Here is a 27,397-nt window from a genome sequence, read left to right on the forward strand (position 1 = left end):
AATGCGTTAGCAGAGCTAACCTCAGGTGGTATGGTCACCTAAACAGAATGGGCGAGGAAAGATTATCAAAAGAAGTGTTCTCTGTCAGGTTGGCAGGAAAACGACCCAGAGGAAGACCAAGATATAGGTGGATTGATACGTACAAAGTGCCTTAGATGATAGAAATATAAGATCTGATAATGTTGGAGTCTTGACAAGTAACAGACTGATTTGGAGGAAAATTGTAGATAGGAAGTTAGTAATGATATAATTTTTTCATGTAGTACTATCATATCCTGTACACCCCTTGTGGGTACATGGCAGGAATTTGATGATGATGATATTTTTGTATGTCTGACAGTCATTCGCTGTTCTGCTATTTAGATCCACAACAGGTACCATCTTTTCCTTTTTCATTATGTCAGTTGCTTTTTCTAAAGCATCAAAATATTCCTCCACTTCTACCTTAGTAGAACCTTCTGTGGGACCATAGGCACAAATAAATCTCATTGTCCAGATCCCCATTCTCATATTTGCCCACATCACTCTACTTGAGACTGCCTGCCATTCAAGAAGATTAGCCTCTTATTTTGTGTTGAATACTATGGCAACTCCTTCTTTTCCTTGATTTTCATTGCTTGAATGTAACATTTTGTATTTATTGCTCAGAAAGATCTCACCAGTTTTTCTCTTTTTTGTTTCAGTCACCCCTAGTATGTCGTTCTGGTACTTATCTAATTCCTCAGTTTGCCATTATTAAGAAGATTAAAATAATAGCTATAAACAGCTTATAATTCACAATGAAATACAAAGATGTGGCGACATTTCAAATTAAGCTTCATGAATTCAAGAATACTGCACATCAGTTGATTCAAGGCAGAGTTATGTCACTAAATTGTATAAAGCAGATTGTCATAAAGCAAAAATCCTAAGTTAGGGTATTACTGTAACAGTTTAATTAAAATGATAAAAATTTTCAGTTGTGTATTTCATTGTGTTAAATTTGGTTAATCATTCTACTAGTTTTGTTAAGTTTCTTAATTTTGTGTTTTGAAAGTGTTTCTTCAGTTAGCTTATTACAGCAAGATAATTGAAATTATTAACTTATTCTATTGGTTCCACATTTAGTACTGTTTAGATACACAAAAAGTGTTTGACAAGTTCATGGCCCAGCATAGAAACAAGCCACATATTAGTTTGAATTCATTTTTATTTTTTACGATAATCTCTTAGACAACTATTCTAGTAATAGTGCTGTAAGTGCAGTTATATCATCCTTAAAAGCTGTTTTGTCGAAGTCTTTCTTATAGACTTGAAGGTACTGAAATAGTCTGCAATAGAAATTTTTGATATCCAAATTATTGAATGAGGCAGAGTTAGTTGATCTGAGTTCATTCATTTTAGATGCATCTCTCCATTATTTCTTATACAGTCTTTAATTGGTTTGTTACCTTTTCTTGCATTTGGATCATCTATTGTTTAAGTAGGTAGATACTTTTATTATCATCATTATCAAATTTCTGATATGTACCCTCGGGGTGTATAAAATATTTATGATAGTACCATAAAAAAAAAACACTACACATTACTACCTTCCTGTCAACACTTTTCTTCCAAATTAATCTCATCTGTCAAGACTCCAGTAATATCAGGTCTTATACTTCAGTCTTCTAAGACATTTCTTACTGCATGAATATCCACCTAGATCTTGGTCTCTTTCCTGCCAACCTGGCAGAGAACACTTGTTTTGCTAATCTTTCCTCTCCCATTCTGTTTAAGTGACTATACTACCTGAGATGTTCCTGGATGCTAACGATGTCAAGTTTTTTCCTAATATCCTTGTTTTTAATATGATATTGCCATTGATGCCATCTGTTCATGCCCCTAATCTTTCTCAGGACTATCATATCTTTGGTCAAGTATTTTATTTCTAACCCAGCTCTCATAATCCATAAATTAAAATTGGTTTCAACACTGTTTTGTATACAACTACTTTACTGTTTTGACTAATTTCTCTCTTATTCCATATTAATTTATTCAGTTGACTTCCTACCATACCGGTTTTGTTGATTCTGTTGTCTATTTCCATATTTAATTTACCATCTTCACTAAAAATTGTGCCTAAGTAGCTGAAATGTTTTACTTGTTCTTTTAAATGTTTTGCTGCTTACTTCATTTAGCATTCTTTCAAATAATTACTCCAGACATCTGGAATATCTTCAGTCCTCATGTCACCATTATCTTATCTGTTTCCTTTTGCAGTATTCTTTTCTCCATTTGTTAGCTTTTTCTATAGCCTTCAAAACATTTTGTTACCTGATATTTATCTTCTATATTCTTAACAAACTCTTCCCATGACTTTTGTTTAGCTTCTTTTACACATAGCTTATCTCTTTTACATTCTTCTCTGTTCTGATTTTTCTATCCTTGTAGGCAACTTCACCACATGCCTCTATAGCTGAGTTAATGTTTTCTTCAGGGTGTGCCAGTGAATCGCCAAGGTTTGGTTCTTGTTTCCAAACTCATTTTTTCTTGAATAATATTTTTGTATTTGAGTATATATTTCTCTTCTGAAAACTGCTCAACCTTGATTTTTTTTTTTTTTTAAGTGTTCTGCATACTTTTCTTTTCAACATGATATTCATTTTTATCCTATCCAAAACTAAGTGATGATCACTTGCAATTTTATATATGCTAATACTGTCTTGAACTAGTGTGATGTTATCACTATCAACAACACAGTTAATGAGACTTCTTATTTCTTGCATCTTCTCTCCATCCGAAGTTATGTTAATGTTGGACTAGTCATTACTAATGACATATTTCATGTACTGAGCAGAAATCCAGCAAGTCCTTATCATTATTATTAGCTTGGCTCTTTTCTCCAAATTTTCCCAAAACATTTCTATAAGTATTGTAATCATTTCCTACTCTGATTTTTGATAGACAACAAGACAACGACAACAAACAACTTTTCATTTTTCTTTGGATCAGCTGCCTTCTCTTAATGCATCAAAAAATTTCTCCACTTCTTCCTTAGTAGAACTGTTTGTGAACCATAGGCACAAATAAGTTGCATTGTCCAGTTCACCATCAAACATTTGCTCTCATCACTGTACTTGATATTGCTTGTCATTCAAGAAGATTATCCTTTTATTTAATGTTGACTATTATTGCAACTCATCATCATCATCAATTTTCTGATATTTACCCTCAAGTGGTGTTCAGCCTATTATAGCAGCACCACATGATTAAGTTTACTTTATTATTAATCTCCTACCAACAGTTTCCCTCCAAATTAATCAGTTACTTTCCCTAGCTGAATCAGTCAGTGTTTTCTTTAGAGTTCGCCATTGAGACTCCAAAGTTTGGTTCTACTCCTTCTTCTCAATCGTTACTGTGTGATCATAACATTTTGTGTTTGTTGCTTAGAAAAATCTCACCTGATTTTATTTTTATTTGTGCTGTTAGTTAAAGCCCTTTGCAAAATTCCTCAATCTTCTTTGTATTTTTAATGTTTTTTCTATTATTCTTTCATGATATTGAAAGAATAATAGAACAAATTTATTTGTTCTATTATTATTAGTTTACTCTAACTAGCCAGTTAAAGTAAACCCTCGATTTAATGGATTTCGGATTTAACGGACAAAATTTCCAGTCTGTATGTCACATGTGAAAATTAACACCCTATTAATTTTAAAATGCTTTTAACCAAGATTTGCTTGTAATTAAATTAACAGGTTATTTTTTTGTTATTTTTAACAAATTTTGGTGAATAGGCCATCATATATTGGAAAAAAACTGTAGTAATTTAGCTGACATAAATGAATCACTGCTCATAAAACATGTTCAGCAAATGATTGGGACGTGATCACACCATAATTGGTTCTTTTGTCGCGTGCTGTGACTTTCTGCGGTAGTTTTATTACACGCATTTTCGTAATTTTAGGGAGGTAATTATAAAAAAACAGCAGAATTCAAAAGTTCAAAAAAACTTGATAGTTTTTCAAAGCAGGATTACTTAAACCAAGTGCCTCAACATCGAACATTAACTTATCTAAAAGTGTGCGTAAAACAATTTTTTTGTTATTGCAGTGCTAATATTGATAAAATTGCAGTATAATGTTACAGATATTTTTATTTTCAAAAATTCGTAATTTAACGGATACCTCTTAGCACCTATTAGTCCGTTAAATCGAGGGTTTACTGTATTTTATTTTTTCAATCTTTAAATGTTATAAGTATGTTTTCTGCATTTGCTCTTTTAAGATTCTTAACTGTGCTATATATTTGAATATAATCACTTAGTTTTCTTCAATCTCTTTTGTTTTGTTTTTTGTTTCTGCTATGACTGAAACAAAGCAGAGTTGTGTTATGTCATACTCTCTCTAATTCTTCATTTTTTCACCTCGAACTGAACCCTCTTGGGGTTCAGTTTGAGGTCATATTGTGAGTGGTCATGTAATTTAGTGTTCATGTGAAATTAACAATTTTTATCTGTTTTGTTGCATTTTTTCATCAGAAAATTAGAGTATTATAGTGTATTAGTGTAGATTTTCATGTTTTTAGAGTATTAGTATATTTATAACATTTTATTGTGATATTGATTCTGATATTGTCAGAATGGCAGCAAAGTGACGAACAATGATGGACTGGCGATTTGAATTTGCAGAATATTATTCAGTGCGGTGTATGCGAAATGTATGCATCAAGAAAATTAAAGAATATGTGGAAGGAAATTGAAACTGGAAAGAGAGTATATATTAAGTGTTTTAAAAGTGAGCGTGTGTTAGGTGAAGAGCAACAAATACCAACGATAAGATGGAAAACAATGTTAATAATGTCAAACCTGCAGCCGTGGAAATAGAGAAGAACAAAATGAATATCAATAAAGAAATAGCATGCTTAAATGTTATCCTTCATAGGACAAAGTGCAAAATTCAAAACTGCAGAAGTGGCAAGAGTTAATCAGGGCTGAAAAAAGAAAGAACCAGGTGATCCGAAAGAATAATAGAGACCAACTGAACAAACAAGAAAAACAAGTTAAGGAGAAAATTATGTATGGAGACTCAGTAATCAGGGGAGTACTTAACGAAAGTATGACAAAATCATACTTTCGTTAAGGTAAGTCGAAGAAAATGATTGTCTTGGTTGGTAACCAATGATTTGCGAGATAAGAAGTATCTATGAGAGAGAATGTATAGGAGTTGTTAGAAGAGGCAAAACTGAAGAGTGAGAAGGTGAAGATTGTAAGTCTCCTACCACGCTGTGATAGAGGCGAACTAAGGTGGAGGGGGGGGGGTATTGATAACAATAAGTCTATACATAGATTGTGCAGAAGGAATGATGTAGAATTTGTGGATCTGATCTCTCTCTTTGATGGAAAGAAGGATTTGTACAATGTGGATGGACTGCATCTGAATGGTTTTTGGTGTAAGGTGTCTGGAGAGAGCTTTATTTACTGAGCATGCTGACATGCATATTCAGGGAAACTTAAGGTAATTAGGGTGGAAGCAAGTGACTCTGTGTGAAGGCACCCATGAAGCGAGTGAGTGTGAGAATGACCAAGTGAGGAAGCTTCTCAAGCAAAAATATTGAATAGGGTAGTCATTTCAGAAAGTAAAGGTGGGGGGGGGGAATAAAGGGATGTTACCGTTTCTATATACGAATGGCAGAAGTATCAGGAACAAGAGGGAGGAGTTATTGTCATTGGTTACTGCAACCTCACAAAAAGTTATAGGCATTAGTGAGACTTGTATATCAGCAGATGATGTAGTTACAAGGATTGAATGTGAAGGGTTTAGTATTTTCAGGGAAGATGAGAGGATAGGGGGAGGAGTACTGTTGATGATAGCAGATGAATTGCAACCAAAAAGAATGGGAGACATGCAGGAGGGGATACTATTAATTGGAATTAATCTGGTGTGAGATTAAGACCGATAAGACAAAATATACAGTTGGTTGTTGCTATAGGCCAGGAAGCTCTACAGATGATCTGGAAGACATGTATCATCAAATTAGTACAATGAGTACAGGTCAAGTGTTTATTATGGAGGACTTCAACTATGGAGATATAGACTGGAAGGAAGAAAGATCACATGGCAGAAAGGAAATAGAATTTATATACTACCTGCTGAGAGATAATTACTTAAGGCAGCATGTGATGATAGTCATGAGGAGACAAAAGTATCAGGAGCAAGAGGGAAGAGTTTGTCATTGGTTACTGCAACCTCATGAAAAGTTATAGGCATTAGTGAGACTTGGCTATCAGCAGATGATGTAGTTACAAAGATTGAATGTGAATGTGACCATTGATAAAATAGTTCAGTTACTGAGTGACCACTTCACAAGCATATATCATCCTAGTTAGGTTACTGCTTTAACTTATGTGACAAACACTAATGTGGGAACAGAGGTGAATGAATTGGAAGCTTTTTAGGATATTGCAGAATCTCAATATAAATATAGCTGTGGGATTAAATGGGATATCAGCTATGGTTTTGTGAGAATGTGCAAGGGAACTGTCAATGCCTTTGACTAAGCTGTTTAATATAAGTCTCAGCTCTGGTTGAGTTCCAAGGGAGTGGAAAGAGAGCAAAATTATAAAACAAATTATAAAACAATCAGTATCTCAGGCTTAGTGGTAAAAGTACTAGAAAAAGTGATAAAAAAGAGAATTCAAGGATGGATAGATAAAAATATGATACTATATGAAGGTCAACATGGCTTTGTGAAGGGTCAGTCATGCCTTAGTAATTTATTAACTTTTTATAATAGAATAACAGCTGAGTTGGATAAAGGAAATGGCTATGCAATGATTTTGCTGGATTTTGCACAGGCATTTGACAAAATACCACATGGAACACTGTTACACAAATTAGAACAAATGGGGATGGATATGACACTGGTTAAGTGGGTGTCTGCTGGACAGATCAAAAAGTGGTGTGCGGAGGGGCAGAATCAAGGCAAAAACAGGTGACTAGTGGTGTGCCACAAGGTTCAGCTGGACCATTGTTGTACATAATTTGTTCATAAATGATGTAGAAATAACCTGAAAGGAAGTATTCAGTTTGTTTGCTGATGATGCGAAATTAGATTGTAATAGTTAATCAAGGCAATGTGAAGAGCTTGCAGGGCAATTTAAATAGGCTGCCACTTGCAGAAGAATTTTGATGGTGCAGTCGATGACAGGATTTAATATATAATTAGTAAATAATAAATAAACTAAACTTTCTATAATATTTATCATATTTCATTCCCAAGTAAAGTCTGATATTTCACTACGTTTGGAAATGCAGAGTTTACATCAAGCTTCACAGTTCCTAATTTCTCATCTGGTTTTCCAAAACAAGGTATTACTTTCTAATCTTGAAATAAGCCAGGCTTTTCATAGAAATAAACTCTGAAAGCTAAAGTTTTCTTTCTTTGAATTAAAGAAGTTGAAAGTTTATTTTTCACTTGGTTAGACTATAATAAATTTAGTTTAATCCTTTATCCAAGTGTGAGCAAACAAAGTTTATGCCTGAATGTATCTTCAGGACTGGGGTGAGGTGGTACAACACCGGGCAACTCGTTGCAAAAGTGGAGCAAGCTAACATCACTCCTATCTCAGTATCTCCCATAATGCAAAACATATCTCCTTGCAGATATGTATGATGTTATGCATTAAGGGAAGGGCCACTACCCAGACTAGTTTCGACCTTTATTGAAGTCTCTTCAGTGGGAGCCAGGCCCAAGTGGAGATACCAGGCAGAAGCATTAGCAAGGTCATCTCTACCTATAGGAGTTGCCAAACAGTGTGCCACCTTTTTATTAAATTACTTTGGATTTAGAGAAAGATGTCGAAAGTTTATTTTTCACTTGGTTAGACTATAATAAATTTATTTTAATCCTTTATCCAAGTGTGAGCAAACAAAGTTTGTGCCTGAAAGTATCTTCAGGACTGGGGTGAGGTGGTACAACACCTTGCTAATGCTTCTGCCTGGTATCTCCACTTGGGCCTGGCTCCCACTGAAGAGACCTCAATAAAGGTCGAAACTAGTCTGGGTAGTGACCCTGCCCTTAATGTATAACATTATACATATCCGCAAGGAGATGTGTTTTGCATTATGGGAGATACCGAGATAGGAGTGATGTTAGCTTGCTCCACCTTTGCAACGAGTTTCCCAGTGTTGTACCACCTTACCCCAGTCCTGAAGATACTTTCAGGCACAAACTTTGTTTGCTCACACTTAGATAAAGGATTAAATTAAATTTATTATGGATTTAACTGAAGGAATACATGTGAGATTTGAAAATTCTTAGAAAAAGTCTCCGCATCTATTCTTTTGAAATAGATGCAGGATGTTTAGAGCATTTTAGTGTATTTCCTGCTAAGTAAGACATTTACTTTGTTTTGCTTGCACCTGGAGTGTAGTGTGTGCGCATGCGGAGGGGAGGGGAAAGGATGTATTTGCTATGTAGGAATTGCATTGTGAATAAAATTTGTCTTCATGCATACAAATGAAGTCTGTTTTTTATATTAAATAAATAAATAAATAAATAAAGGGAGGGGAATGCTGCATCTGTAATCTACATCAGAATCATATATTGATTTGTTCACTTAAGAGCTCAGCCAACATATGTGTAACTGATACCATGCCCAGATAAATATTTTAAATTTGTCTGTGCATGGTGTTATATTTAAATTACTTTCACAGCTTACACATGCAGCAAAAAGTATATAGAATTTATTCAAAAACTCCAATATATTTTTTCCAACATTACATGGACTGACTTGACAGGGAGATAGACCATTATAACTACATTAAAAAAAATTAATCAAAATAGTGAGGCATAAATCATGCATATATTAACTTGTGTCCCAGTTGCAGCTGAAGTTTGTGATATTATACTATTAGAGTTCAAAGGAACATTTGTAGTAAGTTGCATTGAGAAAAACTATTTAAAATAATTATTAATTAAAAAAACAACTTTTAAACAATTAATAGTGATCACTTCCCAAAACTTGGATATTGGCATACAGTCTGATCAGTTCAGATTAGGACAGTTTTGTAGCGTTTCACATTTCAAGGAAAAGACAATTGAATTTGAACCTGTAATGAAGAAATTTTGTCTGGTTCCAAAGAACTCTGTGTCTAGTGTCAATAGCATTGTTAGTGCCCTTGACCATTTTGTTTAATTTGAGTCTCGGGTCTGGGTTAGTCCCGAGGGGATGGAAAGAGAGGAAAATAGTTCCACTGCATAAAGGAGATTCCAAGACTGCTGTTGTAAATTACCGACTAATCAGCATATCAGGAATCGTCAAGGTCTTGGAGAAAATAGTCAAGAGGAAAAAAAGGATTGGATAGATGAAAATGGGATACTGTATGGGGGACAGCATGGTTTTGTGAAGGGTAGATCATGCCTCAGTAACTTGCTCACGTTTTTTAACACAGTGACTGCTGAACTGGATAAGGGTAATGGGTTTACAGTAATTCTACTGGACCTTGCTAAGGGCTTTGACAGGATACCACATGGAATTCTAATCAGTAAACTGCAGCATCTTCTTCAACCTTTTGGTTCTGTCCACTGCTGGACGAAGGTCTACCCCCGTGGTTTTCCAGATCACTCGGTTTTCTGCCTCTCCCATCCATCTCACTCCTGCAATTTGTTCCAGTTCATCCCTCCACCTTCTTCTCAGTCTTCCTCTTTGTCTTGCTCCATCCATTGGTTTTCACTCTGTTGATTTTCTAGTCCATCTCCCGTCACTTCATCTGGCATATATGGCCAGCCCATCTCCACTTAGCCTGTTTAATATATTTTACTATATCCATGACACCTGTTTGAGACCTTATCCAGGTATTTGTCTTCCTATCTCTTAATGTTATTTTTAGCATACTTCTTTCCATGCGATGTTATGTTGTTCTCGGCTTTTTGTCAAGTTAGGGCTTCTGTTAAAGTCCATGTTTCTCCTCCATATGTTAGGACAGGAAGTATGCACTAGTCAAAAGCTTTCCTTTTTAGACTCATAGGGATATCACTTCTGAATATGTCTCTCATTTTCCCATAAGCCATCCATCCAAGGTGAATTCTTCATTCAATCTCTTTACTTTGGCACTTCTCAAAGGATAATAATTGGCTCAAATATACATATGAAGTAACTTGTTCTATTTCATGGTTTTCAACTTTGACAGTTCTATGGTTAATATATTTATTCATCGTTATTTTTGTTTTTTCTCTATTTATTTTAATCCAATTACCTTGGAGGCTTCATTTAGCTGATTTAGCCTTTCTTCCAGATCTTCAGAATTATCTGCTATTAGGACAATATCATCTGCAAATATCAGATGATGCAGCCTTTCTCCATTTATGTTTATTCCTTTTGTTTCCCAGTCAAGGCTTCTAAAGACTTCCTCTAGTGCAGCTGTAAATAATTTGGGAGATATGGCGTCACCTTGCTGGATGCCTTTTTGTATTGGGAACTTTTCACTGTTTTTATATAATTTAATTACAGAAGTTGCATTATTGTAAATATGTTTTAGTGTTTCAATATATGGTTTCTCAGTTCCCTGGGTTTCAAGTGCTTTTAGTGTTGCAGATGTTTTAACTGAATCAAATGCTTTTTCGTAGTCTATATAGGCCAGACATAAGGATTTATTGTATTCAGTTGATTTTTCAATAAGCTGTCTTAATGTGTGAATGTGGTCCAAAGTATTGTAATTCTCTCTAAATCCAGCTTGTTCAAAGGATTGCATTCCCTCTAGTTTAGATTTTATTCTATTATTTATAATTTTTGTGTAAACTTTATATATGGTGGGGAGTAGGCTTATAGGTCTGTAGTTTTTAATTTCTTCCTTATTGCCCTTTTTAAAAATTAATATTAGAAGTGAATTGTTCTAATTTTTTGAAATTTTTCTTTGTTTTAGGCATTTATTAAAGAGTTTAGTCAGCTGTTTGATGACAGGGCTTCCTCCCAGTTTTAAGAAGTCTACCATAATTCCATCTTCTCCTGGGGCCATTCCATTCTTCATTTCTTGTAGTGCCATTTTCACTTCTTCTTGTAAGATTTCAGGGGCATCATGTTCTTCCTCACTCGAGTTATCCATAGATGATTCTTGGATTTCACGGTCTTTGTCTTCATAGAGTTCAGTATAAAATTCCTGAATTCTTTTGATTATTGCATCTCTATTTTTTATAAGTTCACCATTTTTTACTCATATAGCAGCTATTTCCTTTGTTCCAACTGATAATGTTCATCTTAGGACCTTCATATTACTATTGTTTTCTATTGTTTCTTTAATTTTCCTAGTATTATATGATCTATAATATTAACCAAGTATTAACAAAATCGATGGTAGTAACTGTGTTTATCTCCATATGGGGATGGATATAGGATTGGTGAGATGGATAGGAGGGTGGTTGATGGAAAGGTATCAGAGAGTGGTTTATTCAGGAGTAGAATCCAAAAGATAGCCTGTGACTAGTGGTGTGCCGCAGGGTTCTGTTCTTGGACTACTACTGTTCAATTTGTTCATTAATGATATAGGAAAGGATCTGAGAGGAAGTGTTCATTTGTTTGCTGATGATGCAAAGTTGGGTACAGCAATAGTGAGTGCACAGATGTCAAAATTTTGCAGGATGATTTGGATAGTTTGGAGGACTGGGCTAAGGAGAATGGATGTCAATTTAATGTGGCAAAGTGTAAGGTTATGCATTTTGGGGTGAAAAGATTAGCAGCAGTATATCACATTGGTGGAACTGTACTCCAGGAGATTGACGAGGCAAGGGATTTGGGAGTGTTGTTGGATAGGGAGTTGAAGTTTATGGGGCACATCGCAAAAGTGGCTAAATCAGCTCATCAAATCACTTGGTTGCTGAAAAATACTTTAACAAGCAGAGACAAACTGGTTATTGTTCCTCTGTATCGAGCCTTGATAAGATCCCATCTAGACTACTGTGCCCAGATATAGGTGCCAGGGTTTCTTCTTGATGTGGAGGAGGTGGAGAGGATCCAGAGACGAGTGACCAAGATGATAGCAGGTCTATGGAATTAACCTTATGAGAACAGGTTGAAGATTTGTGGGCTGCAGAAATTGGTTGATAGGCAGAAAAGGGGTGATATGATTGAGACATTCAAATTACTGAAGGATTTCTGTAAGTTAATTCAGAAGATATTTTTGAGAATAGGACTGGTGGTGGGAGGACTAGGGGCCATACATGGAAGCTGGGCGAGAGTGTGGTTAGCAAGGGTGTTAGAGCTAGGTTTTTTACTTGGAGAGTGGTGAATGAGTGGAATAAGCTGTCAGTCTGTTGTGGGTGCCATGACTGTGAATGGGTTCAAGGTGAGGTATGATAGATACTGTGTGAATGTCGAAGAGTTGTTCTTGACATGATGTTAGGGCCTCCCTCGATGAGTCTATCGAATCCTTGGAGTTGCCTGTAATAATAATAATAATGAGAAGCAAGGCCAGACTCTGTCAGATTTCAAAATGTAATATAGTCTATAAACCATCCTAACCTGAATGAGGTAGATTTTATTGGGCCAAAGTTTCTTTAATAGTATAAGTAAGTCTCCTTTGAGATACTAAAGTCTCACTGAGGTGTCCACTTTTGATTAACAGAAATTACTTTTGCCCCATCTTTTCTTATGCAGCAGAGGTTGGAGACTAACAGAAATAGACATAAGTATAATGTAAGTGAAGGAAATGAAAGTTTTTGATAATAATGTTTTGTGTGGGGGGAAGGGGGGGGGGGCAGGGGAAAAGTAGAATAAGAAACACGGACATTGAAATGCGTTGGGATTTTCGTGGAAAGAGCTAAAGAAATATTAATTTGCAAATTCCTTGAAACGATTTGGATATGTAAAGAATCAGAATGAACCAAAAAGAATGTATTGATATAAAAATTAAGAGGCAATGACAAAGAGGATGACCACAGAAAAAAAAAAAAGTTAAGAGATCAGGTGAGAGGGGGGGGGACTCTCACTGGAACAGCATTCATGCAAAAAAGAATATGGGAGTCTAAGAAATGGAGATCTTTTGACCTGACAATTTCTTTAGAAGCATTGTTAATGATATATGTCATACCAACAGAAATGTAAAATCCAAATTTAAATCTTTTTGTTTTCATTGAGTATAAAGTTGTTCTTTGTCTGTTTGGGAATTATATACAGTCATACCCCAACTTACACGGTTTCATATATGTACGTATTCCCGTCCCGCTTCAGGCCTCACCACTAGTCGTATCTTTCCGGCGCCAGCCGCATTCGCCAGTGTCGTACATGCTGTGAACAAGCACTGACGTGTTTTGCACAGTCTCCATTCATACACGATTTTTATAGTCTACAAACCTTGCGATTGTTTAATGTTATGTTCTTAATAAAAATTTTATCACATAAAAAATAATAATGTCATCTAAAGGAAGCAAGTCCGATTCTTCTACAGCTAGCAAGAAAAGAAAAACATTAACTTTGGAAACAAAACTCAACATTATTAAGGATTTTGAAGGCGGAATGAAAATTTTTGAGCTAGCAAAGAAGTTTGATCTACAGGAATCCACAGTAAGAACAATCATAAAAGAAAGGTTTACAGATTTTGGAGTAAATAGATTCTAACGAGGAACGAATTGTAACCACGAGGTAAGAAATAAAAAAACATTAGCTTGCAATGAAGAAATTTTGCGTGACAAGAAAAAGACATTATGTGTCAGAGAAATCTATTAGATGTTATGAAACTATTGACATCGAAATAACTTTCTTTTTTTTTATGTATGAAAAACTACAATTATAATTATATTTCTTAAAAAATATAGGTGTTTTTGTAAACCTTTGGTCCCAATTAACTAATATTTTGTATGTTTGTATGCAAAATTATACCCGAGTTACGTGAATTCGACTTACGCGCTTTTTGTTGATCCCACCTACCGCGTAACTTTGGGGTATGACTGTGTATATATATATATATATATATATATATATATATATATATATATATATATATATATATATATATATATATATATGTAATTTTTTTTTGATTTTAATTGCTATATATATATATATGTGTGTGTGTGTGTTAAAGATGCCAAGCTATTTTAAACCTGGTTTTTACTCCATTTCCGAAGTAAGCATTACTTGGGAAATAGAATAAAAACCAGGTTTAAAATAGCTTGGCATCTTTAACATATATTATACCCAAGGTAAAAAACTTTCCATATATATATATATATTTTTTTTTTTTGTTTTAATCATTATTATTATTATTTTTTCATGTAGCTCCCACCCATGAAAGGTTCATTTGTGAACCTGTAATACGTTTGTACTGTGGGTGGATTGAGTATTTCTTTTTTTTAATTTATCATGATCAAATTCCTGACATGTACCCTCAAGGGTGTACAGGATATGATAGTACTACATGAAAAATTTACATCATTACTAACTTCCTATCCACAATTTTCTTTTTATATATGTATATATATATCTTTTGTTTTTAATTATTATTATTATTTATTATTATTATTTTTTTTTTCATGTAGCTCCCATCCCTGAAAGGTTCATTTGTGAACCTGTAATACATTTGTACTGTGGTTGGGTTAAGGATTTCTTTTTTTTAATTTATCATCATCAAATTCCTGACATATACCCTCAAGGGTGTACAGGATATGATAGTGTTAATAATTGGTGGATTTTTATATTGAGGAGATATACATATATATTATCTTAATATTTATCCTGCCATAGAGAATGATCTCTGTTTCTAACAATTATTTTTTTTAAATTCTGAGTGTACCTATATGTTATTATGTGCACAAGGGTTCACTCCAATTGGTGCAATGATCTTAACTCTCTTTCAGAATCCAAATAAACACTGACTCAAGACCAAAATACAAAATAAACACATTTAATAAAACAAAAACAATATATATATATATACACTTCAAACAACTTTACATAACTAACTACAAATTAATTGGATCCAAGGCCTTTTAAAAATAAGCTTACACTTAAGACTAGACTAAACACTTTGTTTGCACAATCACAAAATGTTCATAGCCAGTTTCTTTCTCTGTCAAGGCCCTTTTCAGTATATATGTATATATATATATATGCCTCTATTCTTCATTTTTTACAGGATTCTTTCTCATTACTTACGTAGCACACATTAATTCTTCCGAACTTAATTCCATTTCTTTTCTTCAGTAGAAATAATAGTCGGGTCCGGCGTCCTTAATACAGATGAAACTTCCTAATCAGAGTTTTCTCGAACGTTCCTTTAGAACATAAATAGCAAATTCTTCTTTTATTCACTAAATGCTTATTGACAGTCTTAACTCTTCCAATTAAAAAAAAAAACTTATAGTTCTACGATTTCCTTTTCTTAATCTACTATAAATCTTTCAATTAGTGTTTCCTCCAATATTCTGTTTAAAACGCATATAGCAATATTTTCTTTTATTTATCCACATACTTATTCCACATTAAAACTTAATAGTTCCATGATTCCTTTTTCGGAATATACTATTAATTTTCTTCCGACTGTCACATAAAAAACTTAAGTTCCTCCGAACCTAAATATCTGCCGGCCTGTGTTCTAAATTCCTTCCGAACGTGCTCTTGTTTACAGCCGTTACTCAGATACTGGACGCTTTCTTGTTAGCTATCAATCACTCATCAAACTTCTCGGCAAGCATGCGCACTCTGTGGCAAGCTAGAAACTAAGTACTGTATAATGGCTGACACTTTGTCTCCGTTAGCGACAAGAGAATGTTCTCATAAAACACAATCTTTGATAATTTTAAATTACAATAAAATTATTTTAAGTAATAGAAATATCAAATATGGTAAGTACATCAATTTTTAAACTGCTTCACATATCACTTTTAACAAAAAAATTTCAATAACGGGCACATCGCAAGTGCCGACAATGCGTGTTATGAAACTAAAACTAATAAACATTTTAACATAAACAATTCGTAAAAATATTCAGGATTTTAATTATGATTATTTTTACAATAGTACTACATGAAAAATTTACATCATTACTAACTTCCTATCTACAATTTTCCTCCAAATCAGTCTGTTACTTGTCAAGACTACAATATTATCATTATCAGATCTTATATTTCTATCGTCTAAGGCACATTGTACCGTATCAATCCACCTACATCTTGGTCTTCCTCTGGGTCAATTTCCTGCCAACCTGGCAGAGAACACTTGTTTTGCTAATCTTTCCTCGCCTTCTGTTTAAGTGACCACACCACCTGAGATTAGCTCTGTTAACGCATTCCTGGATGCGGACAATGTCAAGTTCTTTCATAATATCCTCGTTTTTAAAACGATATTGCCATCGATGCCATCTGTTCACGCCTCTAATCTTTTGCAGGACTCTCATATCTGCGGTCCCTAGTCTTTGGTCAAGTGTTTTACTTCTGACCCAGCTCTCAGATTCCATAAGTTAAAACTGGTTTGAACACTGTCTTGTATACAGCTAATTTAGTGTTCTGACTAATTTCTCTCTTATTCCATATTAATTTGTTCAGTTGACTTCCTATTATGCCAGCTTTGCTGATTCTGTTGTCTATTTCCATATTCAATTTACCACCTTCAGTAAAAATCGTGCCCAAGTAGCTGAAATGTTTTAGTTGTTCCACAGATTCCCCGTTCACAACACAGTTGACATTTTCAACAATTCTACCTATTTTCATTGTCTTTGTCTTTTTAATGCTGACCTTCATACCATATCTATTACAACAGTTATTCAATTTAGTCAGGGAATCTTGCAAACTTGTGGCGGATTTATTTAGAAGTATAACATCGTCCGCATAAAGCAGAGAGCTGATATTAACATCTCCAATTCTGATATCATGTTTAATACCACTTTCCTTCATAATGTGATCCATATAGATAACGAATAACAGAGGGGATAACGTACATCCTTATCTCACACCAGATTTAACATTAAACCATCTTCCTGTACTTCCTTCAGTTCTAACTGCTGACTTACAACTCAAATAAAGACTAAGTATTGCTTGATATCTAAGCATCAAAAAATGGACAAATTCCTCCCTTTCACAACTGACATCAAGAACAAGAGACTGAGATGACTGGAGAAGGCTAGCAAAGAGTATCACTTACCAGCCATGAATGACCCAACGTTCATTTAGGACTATGGGAGAAAAAGATTGCTTGATATAATGACATTATATTTGTATACATTATATACTGTAGCGTATTGAATAGCTTCTCTCTTGGCACCTTGTCATATGCCTTTTCCAAATCAACAAAACTTAAATACAGATCTTTGTTATATTCCCATGATTTCTCCACTATTTGTCGTAAAGTGAAGATCTCATCCTGCCAGCCTCTATTTGGCCTGATTCCAGCTTGCTCTTCAAGCTTTTCTTCCACAATTCTTCTCAACCGTTTCTCAAGTATACTTGCATAGATCTTGCCAGGAACACTCAGTAGAGAAATACCTCTTTAATTCTCACATCCAGTTTTATTTCCCTTTTTATATATGGGTACTATTAGAGCTCTACTCCAATCATCGGGAATTTGTCCCTATGTCCAGGCTTTCTGAACTATGCAGTGCAGCAACTGTAAGACTTTTATATCACCATACTTCAGCATTTCTGGTCAGATATCATCTACTCCTGCTACCTTTCCACATTTCAAGCCTTTGATGGCTTTTTCTACTTCAAGTATAAATATGTATTCCTGACTGTATGCCTGTTGTGTGTTTTTTACCACTGTGCTATCACTGCTTGTTTCATTTAGCAATTTTTCAAAGCAGTTACTCCATACCTCAAGGATAGCTTTTTCTCCCATTATCATCTCTAACTCCTTTTACGGCATTCTTTCCTTCATTCCCAAGCTTCTTCAATAACCTCTAAAATATTTTGCCACCTTCTTGATATTTATTTTCTATGTTCTTGCTAAAGTTGCCATGACTCTTGTTTAGCAAGTTTTACACAGTGTTTTGCTTTCTTACATTTGTCTCTGTATTCTCTAAGAGCAAAAGCTGACTTATTTGCCAGGAACTTTTGATATGCTTTCTTCTTTTCCTTCACTGCCTCTTTAACTTCCTGTGTCCACCATGGAGTTCTGATTTTTCTATCCTTGCAGACAACCTGACCACATTGTTGTGGCCTGAATAAGCTAAGAAATGTTTTAACATAAAATATTCAGGTCACAACTTTAATTCAACTTAGGCAGAGAATGTGGAATGTTGGCAATAGAATAAAAAGATAACTTTGTGAATGCAAATCATTTTAAGAACAAGGAATTGTATAAAACTGTATAAAATGCTTGTAAGATATAATCTGTAATGCGTGTGGGCCAGATATAAAAATCAATGTCAGCTGTTAAATCTACTTAAGAACCCCGTTTCATGTACTAAAGTAGCAAAGCCTGTGAGCCAGAGTTTCAAGGGTCACCTTTAACTGTCCTGTGTTATGCATGCAAAAGGAGGGAAGGTAGTTACTGGAAAGAGAAACTAAAGCTCTTTCCAGGAAGAGAAAAACAAGTTCACGTGCGACGAGATAGAGGGAGCTGAATAGAATGACGTAAATCCACATTACCCCATTGCCTGGCATCGCGACGGCTGAGAAATACCGAGAGGAGAAAAGATAACAAAAAGGCCATGCAAACCCCATTCTGGAATTTTTTTTGGGTTCCTGACTTCTCTCGGACATAGTTCCAGTTCGCCATCAGAGAAGTCCCTGACTGGCCGTGGAAAGCATTAGTTCATCTGTCGCAGCGTTTGGAATGGGCCAAGCTATTTCCTTGCACTAGGATAGCTGTGCATTGTCGTGCGACGGAGGAACCAAACAGATGTCATCCGTTTCAGGCGATGTTCCCATGCCACCTCCCATCTTTCCCGCTGAGATTCCATTCGTATAGTCCGATCGAAGATAACCAAATAGGAAGCTAAGCTAGAAGGCCTTGATGACCAGACAAGGCAGGAAGAAGGACAAAGCATCAAATCAGAGACGGTAAGGTTGACTTTTGTATTGTGAATTCCAGTCATAGATGAGTGTGATTCCCTAAGAGAATATATAAGATGGACTAATATTATGGAACTATAAGAATTGTCTATGACTTGGCTCAGGCCCAATAATTTAAGATTTGTTTGCCCTACGAGGCCGAGTGTATCTCTGTATGAGCTAATAGTAATGTATAAAGTAAGTTAATTAATGACCACATGTGTGAAGAAGGAATGACAAGTGCCTAAGAATTAATGTTGAAAATGCTTATATTAGTGGTCTATGCAAGTTTGTTTATGTGCTTAGTGTAATTAGTTTTGAGCCTATGACTTTACTTGAGAATACTTCTGATAATATGTCTATAATGTATACTTGTATAATTCCTCAAGCTTATTAAATTATTTCTTTCAAGTACCTGCCTGACCTGTTTTTGTCGTATGAATTCAAACAGCTACTCATAAAATGTTAACGAACTTAGCGGGATAAACCAAGTGTATGAATGATTAAAGCGACTGTAAGGAAGAGATAAATGAATGGAGGCACAAAGTTTATTTCAGTCTAATCATCATGTATCATTCTGAGAGAGCAATCCTGGGTAAAAGTCCCGTCTATCCTAGGTATTAGCTGGCGCAGTAAAAATATAAATTTTGTTAATGCTTATCCGGTGAACTCTATCAGAATGTTGTGTGATTAAACTGTAGGGAGGCCAATAAGACTGCTTAGAACAAAGGGGAAGAAAATTTGGTAAAGAATAAACGGTTTATTTGAATATATAAGAAAAATAAGATAACAGTATAAGAATAGTATAAAGTACAAAATATAACGAAAGAAGGTATAACAACATGCCTCTCTGGCTGAATCAATCAGGGTTTTCTTCAAGGCTTAGTTCCTGTTCTCAAACTCTTTCGTTTTTTCTTTAATAATCTTTGTGTATTTTAGTCTACAGTTCACATCTGAGAGTTGCTCAACTTTTATTTGCTTTAAAACTTTCTTACAAGTTGTCTTTTCAATATGAAATTCAATTTTATCATGCTCAAAACTAAATAGTGATCACTTCCAATTTCAAATAATCTGTACACTCTGGTGTTCTGCAACAGTGAGAAAACACCACTATCAACAATAACATAGTCAATGAGACTTTTCTTATTCCTTGACTCTTCTCTCCATGTGAATTTGTGCACATTTTTTATGTTGGAACATGGTGTTAGTAATAACCAGTCCATGTCCTGAGCAGAAATTCAACAGGTATTTGCCCTTATTATTGGCTTTGCTCTTTTCTCCAAATTTTCCCAAAATATTTTTGTATGTCTGACAATCATTTCCTACTCTGCTATTTAGATCACCAACAAGGACCAACTTTTCCTTTTTCATTGTATCAGTTGCTTTTTCTAAAGCATCAAAAAATTACTCAACCTTAGTAGAACCTTCTGTGGGACCATTGGCACAAATAAGTCTCATTGTCCAATTTCCCCATTCTGATATTTGCCCACATCACTCTACTCGAGACTGCCTGCTATTCAAGAAGATTAGCCTCGTATTTTGTGTTGAATACTATGGCTACCCCTTCTTTTCCTTGATTGTCATTGCCTGAATATAACATTTTGTATTTATTGCTCAGAAAGATCTCACCAGTTTTTCTCTTTTTTGTTTCAGTCACCCCTATTATGTCGATCTGATATTTATCTAATTCCTCAGCTAGCTCCATTTCTTTGCCATTCAGGCTTCTTATGTTGATACTACCGATCTTTAACTCTGGTGATGTTGAGTTGAGGTATTTCATATTTGTTCCAGTAGCTGACTTTTCGCTGTTCGCCCTGATTCCTTGACAAAAACAATGGGGGGGGGCCTTGTTTAACCGGACAACGCCCCTGCCGGCATTTAATTTTGTCATGTTGTGCCATTATTTTCTATATTAGTTTAAGCCAATAAGAATAGAATTTGGTCAGCTAAATCCCAAATTGCCAGCCCATCCTCATTCCTTCGGTATCCAGGTAGATACCCAACAGGGTGCACCATGAGAAGGTGAGGATTGGACATTAGGTCAGAAGCACTGGTCGGTTCTCCGCATTCCTTTAAAGGCTATGTGGAGGTCTTCTCTCAGTTATACAGCTTTGACCCTTAATTTATTGATTTATATATATTTTTTGTATTTTTAATTCATTATTTTTACCTGGCCTGAAAATAAGTAAGCAGGGCAGTGGTCTCACACCAGGTAACAAGATTTATCTCCCACCTAAAGACAATCTCAAACATCCATGTCCACAGTTGGATTTGAACCCACAGCCTGTTGGTTAAAGAGCAGATGTGCTATCCACTTGACCAACCAAGCCAGCAATTAATGAAATGTGGATTTTTTTTTTTAGTAACTTCCTTTTAATCAGTGCATGGTTGCTGGTCTGGCTGCCTTAGCAAATAATGTATCCACTCTAAGATCAACAGACTGTAGGATCGAATCCTGCTATTGGCACAGATGTTTGTTGATTTCTTTAGATGGAGATGAATTTCATTGCCCAGTTAAACTCCACCTATTTGAGGCCTAAGATGTCTTGAAAAGTTGCGTGTTTGGTTTTTAGATCTAGGTTTCTGGAGTTCTCTCTCTCTCTCACACACACACACACACACACACACACACACACACACACACACACACACACACACACACACACACACACACACACACACACACACACCGCAGCCCTATCACAGTACTAATGTACCAGCATATGTGATTTAAACAAATTGAAAAATCATTATCTTGTTAAAATCAAACTAGAACTTTCAAAAATTGATCAAAAACATTTTAAGCATTTGCTCTGATTTAATGCAGTTATAGTGTATCAAACATGTTAATCCTGTTAAGTTTTGCCATGGATGTTTCTTTCATCAAAATCAAATAATAACAAGCCTTATTATTGACAGTGTTGATTAATAGGTAAGTTGAAATTTGTTTCTTCAGTGTCAAATGTTTTGGCAGATTCTCTCAATTGTTTTCTTCATCGAGCAAAAGGAGAGAAGGAATGAACAAGTAACAACTTCTGTAAGTGTGTATAAGAGAATGGTTAGCTAAAGAAATAGTGAGGACTAGTTTTTTTGTGGTAAGTGAAGAATACATTGCCAGAAGATTTGTATACTTCAAAGTGCAGTTATGATATGTTCCTTGAAGATATCTTGAATATAATAATAAATACTTTGAGCAGTTTATTTTCTAAAAAATTATAGCTTATAATATTCCATAATGTTCATTCTACTACCTTTCTCACAACTCCTATAGTCATCCATAGATTTAGCAACTTTCTTTAAGATTATAAAATAGAATAGTGCCTAAAATGGATTCAGTATTGTTTCTTAGTATGCAGCGATGGATGTTGTGTCACTTGTTATCTTTAACTTTGTTTATACATTACTGTTTATCAAAACATTGTCTGTAGTGTTCTAATCTTTCGGAAATACTTTTCTTATATATGTCCTAAAAATAACACCATAGTGCACTTTTGTTTGTGGATTAATTTCAACTGAATGCTTTTGTTTGCTTTTGCTGTATTCCTGTTTTTTCATTCATTTTGTTTCTCCCATTACATTTCCATTTTCTTAATGGTTATTCCTAGTTGTTGCTTTACTTTTTCTCTATCTGCAATAGAAAATTGATTTTTTAAAAAAAAATTCTTTCCATCATTTTCTTCCCCTCAATTTGCTTTGCTTTATTCTTCTGTGAAGTTAATATGCATATGTACAAATGAAATTAATTTAAAAATTATATTATTATTATTATTTTCAATTATTGTTTTTCCTCTCTTAGCTCTGCTGATGTACTGAAGAACAATCCATTCAGAATTCATTCTTTGGTAAGAATGTGATGTTGATTTAATGAATTTTTAGAAATATTGGAAAACCTTGATTTAACATCTGGAAATTATTTTTATATGTGTTTTAAATAACTTTTCTGTAATATGTTACTATATTAGTACTACATAATTCATTGTACATTATTATTAGCTTTAACAGTCATTTTTCTTCAAATTAATTTCTTATTTGTCAAGTCTTCAATATAGTCACATTCTGCTGTGGATTTATGCAATTAACAGATTGTGCATAACAGATTTATGCACAATCTGTTTGTGGCTTTACCTCCTTAGATGAACTCTACCCATACAATTTTCATTGCTGACAATGTTATCTCTCTTTCTGATATCTTCATTTTTAATGATTCTGCTAGTGATGCCATCAGTTCACTTCTAATTTTTCTCAGAACTCTGACTTGTAGATCTACAAGCTAAACTTGGTTTGAATACCCTCTTACATATTACTAGTTTGAAATTTTGGCTAATTTGTTTAGCTGGTCTCTCACCATACCATTTTTGCTTATTTTATCTATTTACTTTTTTTAATTTGCCATTTTCACTAAAAAGTGGCTTAAATAGCTGAATTGTTTTTCTTCTTTTACAGGTTCTCCATTGAGAATACAGTTGATGCTTTGCTTATTGTCCCTTTATTGCTATAAAATTTTTTACTGTAGTTATTCAGTTTGATTAGTTCTGTAAACTTACATTTTGCATAAGTTGAGTTTCACATGGTTCTGTGTTAAGTGGGATGCTAAATTCCATCCGAGGTAAGGTAAGTCATAACAAACAGCTTCCTCATACCATAAGCAGCACTTTCTGTGTGGATCACATTACCATCTTTTGTCATTCTTGAGGGGTCATCGACAAGTTGAAGCAAGCATTTGACTTCTTTCCACTTGGGCCATTCAACAATGGGTTTAGATTTTCACCACAGAAGACCATATGCGGCTTTTTTTACTGTAAACATAGTGTTCATCCGGACCACAATTATAACAGAAGCATAGTTCTTGGAACTTATTTTGGATTTAAAAAAAAAAAATCTTTCCCTTATCTGTACCGTGTCTTTCACTCTTTTGTGTTCAGATCATTTTTTATCTGTACCAAAAAAGTTATTTGATCAAGATTTCATAAAGTTCTTTTGTCTATGCTTCTGGCAGAAACAGTACACTTCACATTGGGAAAAGTTGTGTAGCACATACTGTCATACCCCCTATGGGTTGCATATAAAAATTATTATGTACTCTCTGATATCATTGTAGACAATACAGCCCAGCTGTCACTAAAAACTTCCACCTTGGTGCAGCTGCATTGCATTGTACAGCTTAAAGAATTACTCCCTCCCTAATCAGATCTTTAAAACACACACATAGAGCAGAATAACTTGATATTATAGCTGTCTGTAGAAAACTTTGAAATCAGAGTTTTCTTTGGAGTTGGCTGCTGCCTTCCCAGACAGTATTATGTATAACAAGAAATCTCTGAAATGCAGTAACGACAGTTCAGTTACATTCTGTAGAACTGGTATTACACTATATAATGATAAAATGCTATCAAAGGTGCATTATTTTTATGGATTTTTTTTAATGCATCTAGTACACCCTTGGATCAAGCAATCTGTTACATCAGAAAGGAGATTTTTCATTTGGATGGTTCTGTTGGATTCCAAACTGCATTGGAATCAAGGTAAATGAGGATGTAGATATAAAGCTAGTTGAGCTTGTCTCCCAGAACATTTACTCCCTTTATCCTTATTATAGGCAAGTCACAAAATTATTAACTCAGTGAAAAACATCATGGAATAATGAAGGGGATACAAATCCTTTGATGTTTATCTGCCAGTAAGTGAAACCCTAAGAACTAGGACTAAGATCTATGAGTTTCATACCTGAAAAACTATCGGCAAATCCAAGTGTAGGTAACCACTTGGTAGTACAACACCAAGGCAACTCGTATCAAAGGTAGAGCAAGTTCCCTCGCTATCCTTGATATTTTCTCACAATGTAAAAACACAGCCCATAGGGGATGTAATACTGAGGATGTAATACCTCTCCTCATAATGTAATAATTACATTATGAGGAGAGGTCACTACCCAGACTAGTTTCAACCTTTTTTGAGGTCTCATCAGTGAGTAGGTAGACCTGGAAGATAACAAGGTTTAAGTGAAAAGAACTTACATACCTTCACTATACGAATGCCATAAAGGTGTGCCTGTATAAACATCAAAGGATTTGTATCCCCTTCATTATTATTAAGGTGCCAGAAAAATAGCCTTTTGGCTTTTATTCTATGTTATAATATAGATAGGCTGTGATAGGATCTGCTTCCATTAAATCGACGATAGTGACGAAGCAATGACAAGGTCCTATCGGTGATATGGAAAAGCTACTTGCATCATGGATGGAGGACCTGAACCAAAAGCGCATACCCCTTAACACTGTGACCATAACCCCTAAGGCACTAAGTCTCTTCAACATGTTGAAGGAGAAAGCAGAACCCGATTATGACTATGAATTCAACGCTTCTTACAGTTTGGTTCATCAGATTCAAGCAGCATTTTGCAGCGCAAAACATTGCTTAAAAAGGTTTGTTTAAAAAGTTTAAAGTTTGTTTAAGGTTTGCTTAAAAAGGTTTATGCATGATTTTGGAAATTTGTAATAGTAGGCCTAGCAAACAATCTGAATCACAAAGTGAATGATGACAACATAATTCAACTCATAGATAATTCCCCTGAAGAGTTGGCCAACAAAGAATTGGTTGATCTGGAGGAACAACTGTTGCAGAAGAGGAAAAAAAGGAAGAGTGAAAGAGAAACAGGATGAGACAGTTTCAAACAATTTACGGTGAAGGATTTTGCAGAAATGTTCTTTGTAGTTAGCGATGTTCTCACAATGGCTGAAGATATGGACTCCAATGTTGAATGCTACTATAATTGAAATGAAAATACATGATGAGTTTGCTTGCTATGAACAAATTTATGATGAAAAGAAGAAGAGGAATAAGCAAAGCACATTGGACATTTTCATCAAAAAAAAAAACAACAAAGGTTATACCAGAAGAGCCACAGCCTGATTGTTCACACAAGAAAGGTAATGAAGATGTGATTGTGGAGAAAGATTTGGGTGATTATTCTCCTGTTTTATAGTGGCAGTAACATACACAGTACAGTTTTATAATAAGGTTTAAAAATTAAAATGCAGTATACTTATTACGGTTAAGTCCCTGACCCCTATAACTCTGATTTAATGCATCGACTTGCATCTGACTCAACTTATGTCCTGCCAGATGGAATGGAACCTGGACATAAGTCAATGGATGATTGTATATTCTCCAGGAGCACACATTAACTTATTATCCAAGAAGAATTTTTTATGTTGTTTCTTCTTTTCATAAACTGCTCTCTGACTTCTGTTTTCACCACTATTTTACTGTCTTTGTAGACCACTTGACTGTGTTTCTGGATCTGAATTAGTCAACAGTTTCTTCAGATTTTGCTACTTTGCCTTACTAAGAGTTTAGTTGTTATTTACAGTTCACATCTGAAAGTGATTATTTTTTAGTGCACATTTTATTCTTATCCTGCACAGCACTAGAAATGGTTGTTTTGTATTTCAGATCCGCCTCTATAGTGTTGTCTGAGACCAATCTGGAGAAGACATCACTATGATAATATGATTAAGACTAGTTTTGTTAATGTTCTTTTTACTATGTGTTTTTTTTTTATGTTGGAACATAGTACAGTTGATATTTACCATATCAAGCAACATTATATAAAAGTTATTCCAAGTCAAATATCATGTGCATTCATACGTAGTACTTGTAATATAGACATTTACAAATTTGTCAAAGCATGTAAAACAGCATGCTGTTGAAATTCACTGCCAATGACAAGGGTTTTGTGATGAAGCAATGGAATGGTTGACATTAATTAACTATCAATCCTAAAGTCAGCATCCAAGCCTGCAACTGATTTCCATAAGTAAAAAGCTGAACTGTTAGAGAAAATAAATTACTGAATAAGTCTGAATGCGTTAGCAGAGCTAATCTCAGGTGGTATGGTCACTTAAACAGAATGGGCGAGGAAAGATTAGCAAAACAAGTGTTTTCTGGCAGCAAAACAAGTCGTTTTGCTGCCAACCTGGCAGCAAAACGACCCAGAGGAAGTCCAAGATATAGGTGGATTGATACGGTACAAATTGCCTTAGACAATAGAAATATAAGATCTGATAATGTTGGCATCTTGACAAGTAACAGACTGATTTGGAGGAAAATTGTAGATAGGAAGTTAGTAATGATGTAATTTTTTTCATGTAATACTATCATATCCTGTACACCCCTTGAGGGTACATGGCAGGAATTTGATGATGATGATGAATAAGTCAGAAATGACTAGCACCAAAATCGAACACTGGATTAGCATTAGTCAACCAAACTGCTGAACTGTTTAGAATTGGGCTACATAAAAGGGTGCACACACATTGTCATTTGACTACCAAAATGAAATATACAAGACAGGAAGTTTTTCACCAATTCTTTCAACATTACCAGAAAGAAGATAATATTTTGTTCACAAAATCATGAAAGGAAGTGAACATTTGACTCATAATTATGACTTTGA

The 27,397-nt window shown here is 34.7% G+C and overlaps 1 protein-coding gene across 1 annotated transcript in view; it reads left to right on the forward strand.

Annotated features, from left to right (window-relative positions):
- Positions 1–27,397, forward strand: part of Rich (Guanine nucleotide exchange factor subunit Rich) — a 456,640-nt gene that overhangs the window by 94,430 nt on the left and 334,813 nt on the right. The window contains exon 10 of the mRNA XM_090404468.1: positions 22,739–22,784. Within this exon, the coding sequence (XP_090260594.1) occupies positions 22,739–22,784 (46 nt within the window). The remainder of the gene's footprint in view (positions 1–22,738; positions 22,785–27,397) is intronic.

Source organism: Typopeltis vanoorti, chromosome 14 (genome assembly GCF_054136105.1).
Source record: "Typopeltis vanoorti isolate ZY-2024b chromosome 14, IOZ_Tvanoo_1.0, whole genome shotgun sequence".
NCBI classification, from domain to species: Eukaryota; Metazoa; Arthropoda; class Arachnida; order Uropygi; family Thelyphonidae; genus Typopeltis; species Typopeltis vanoorti.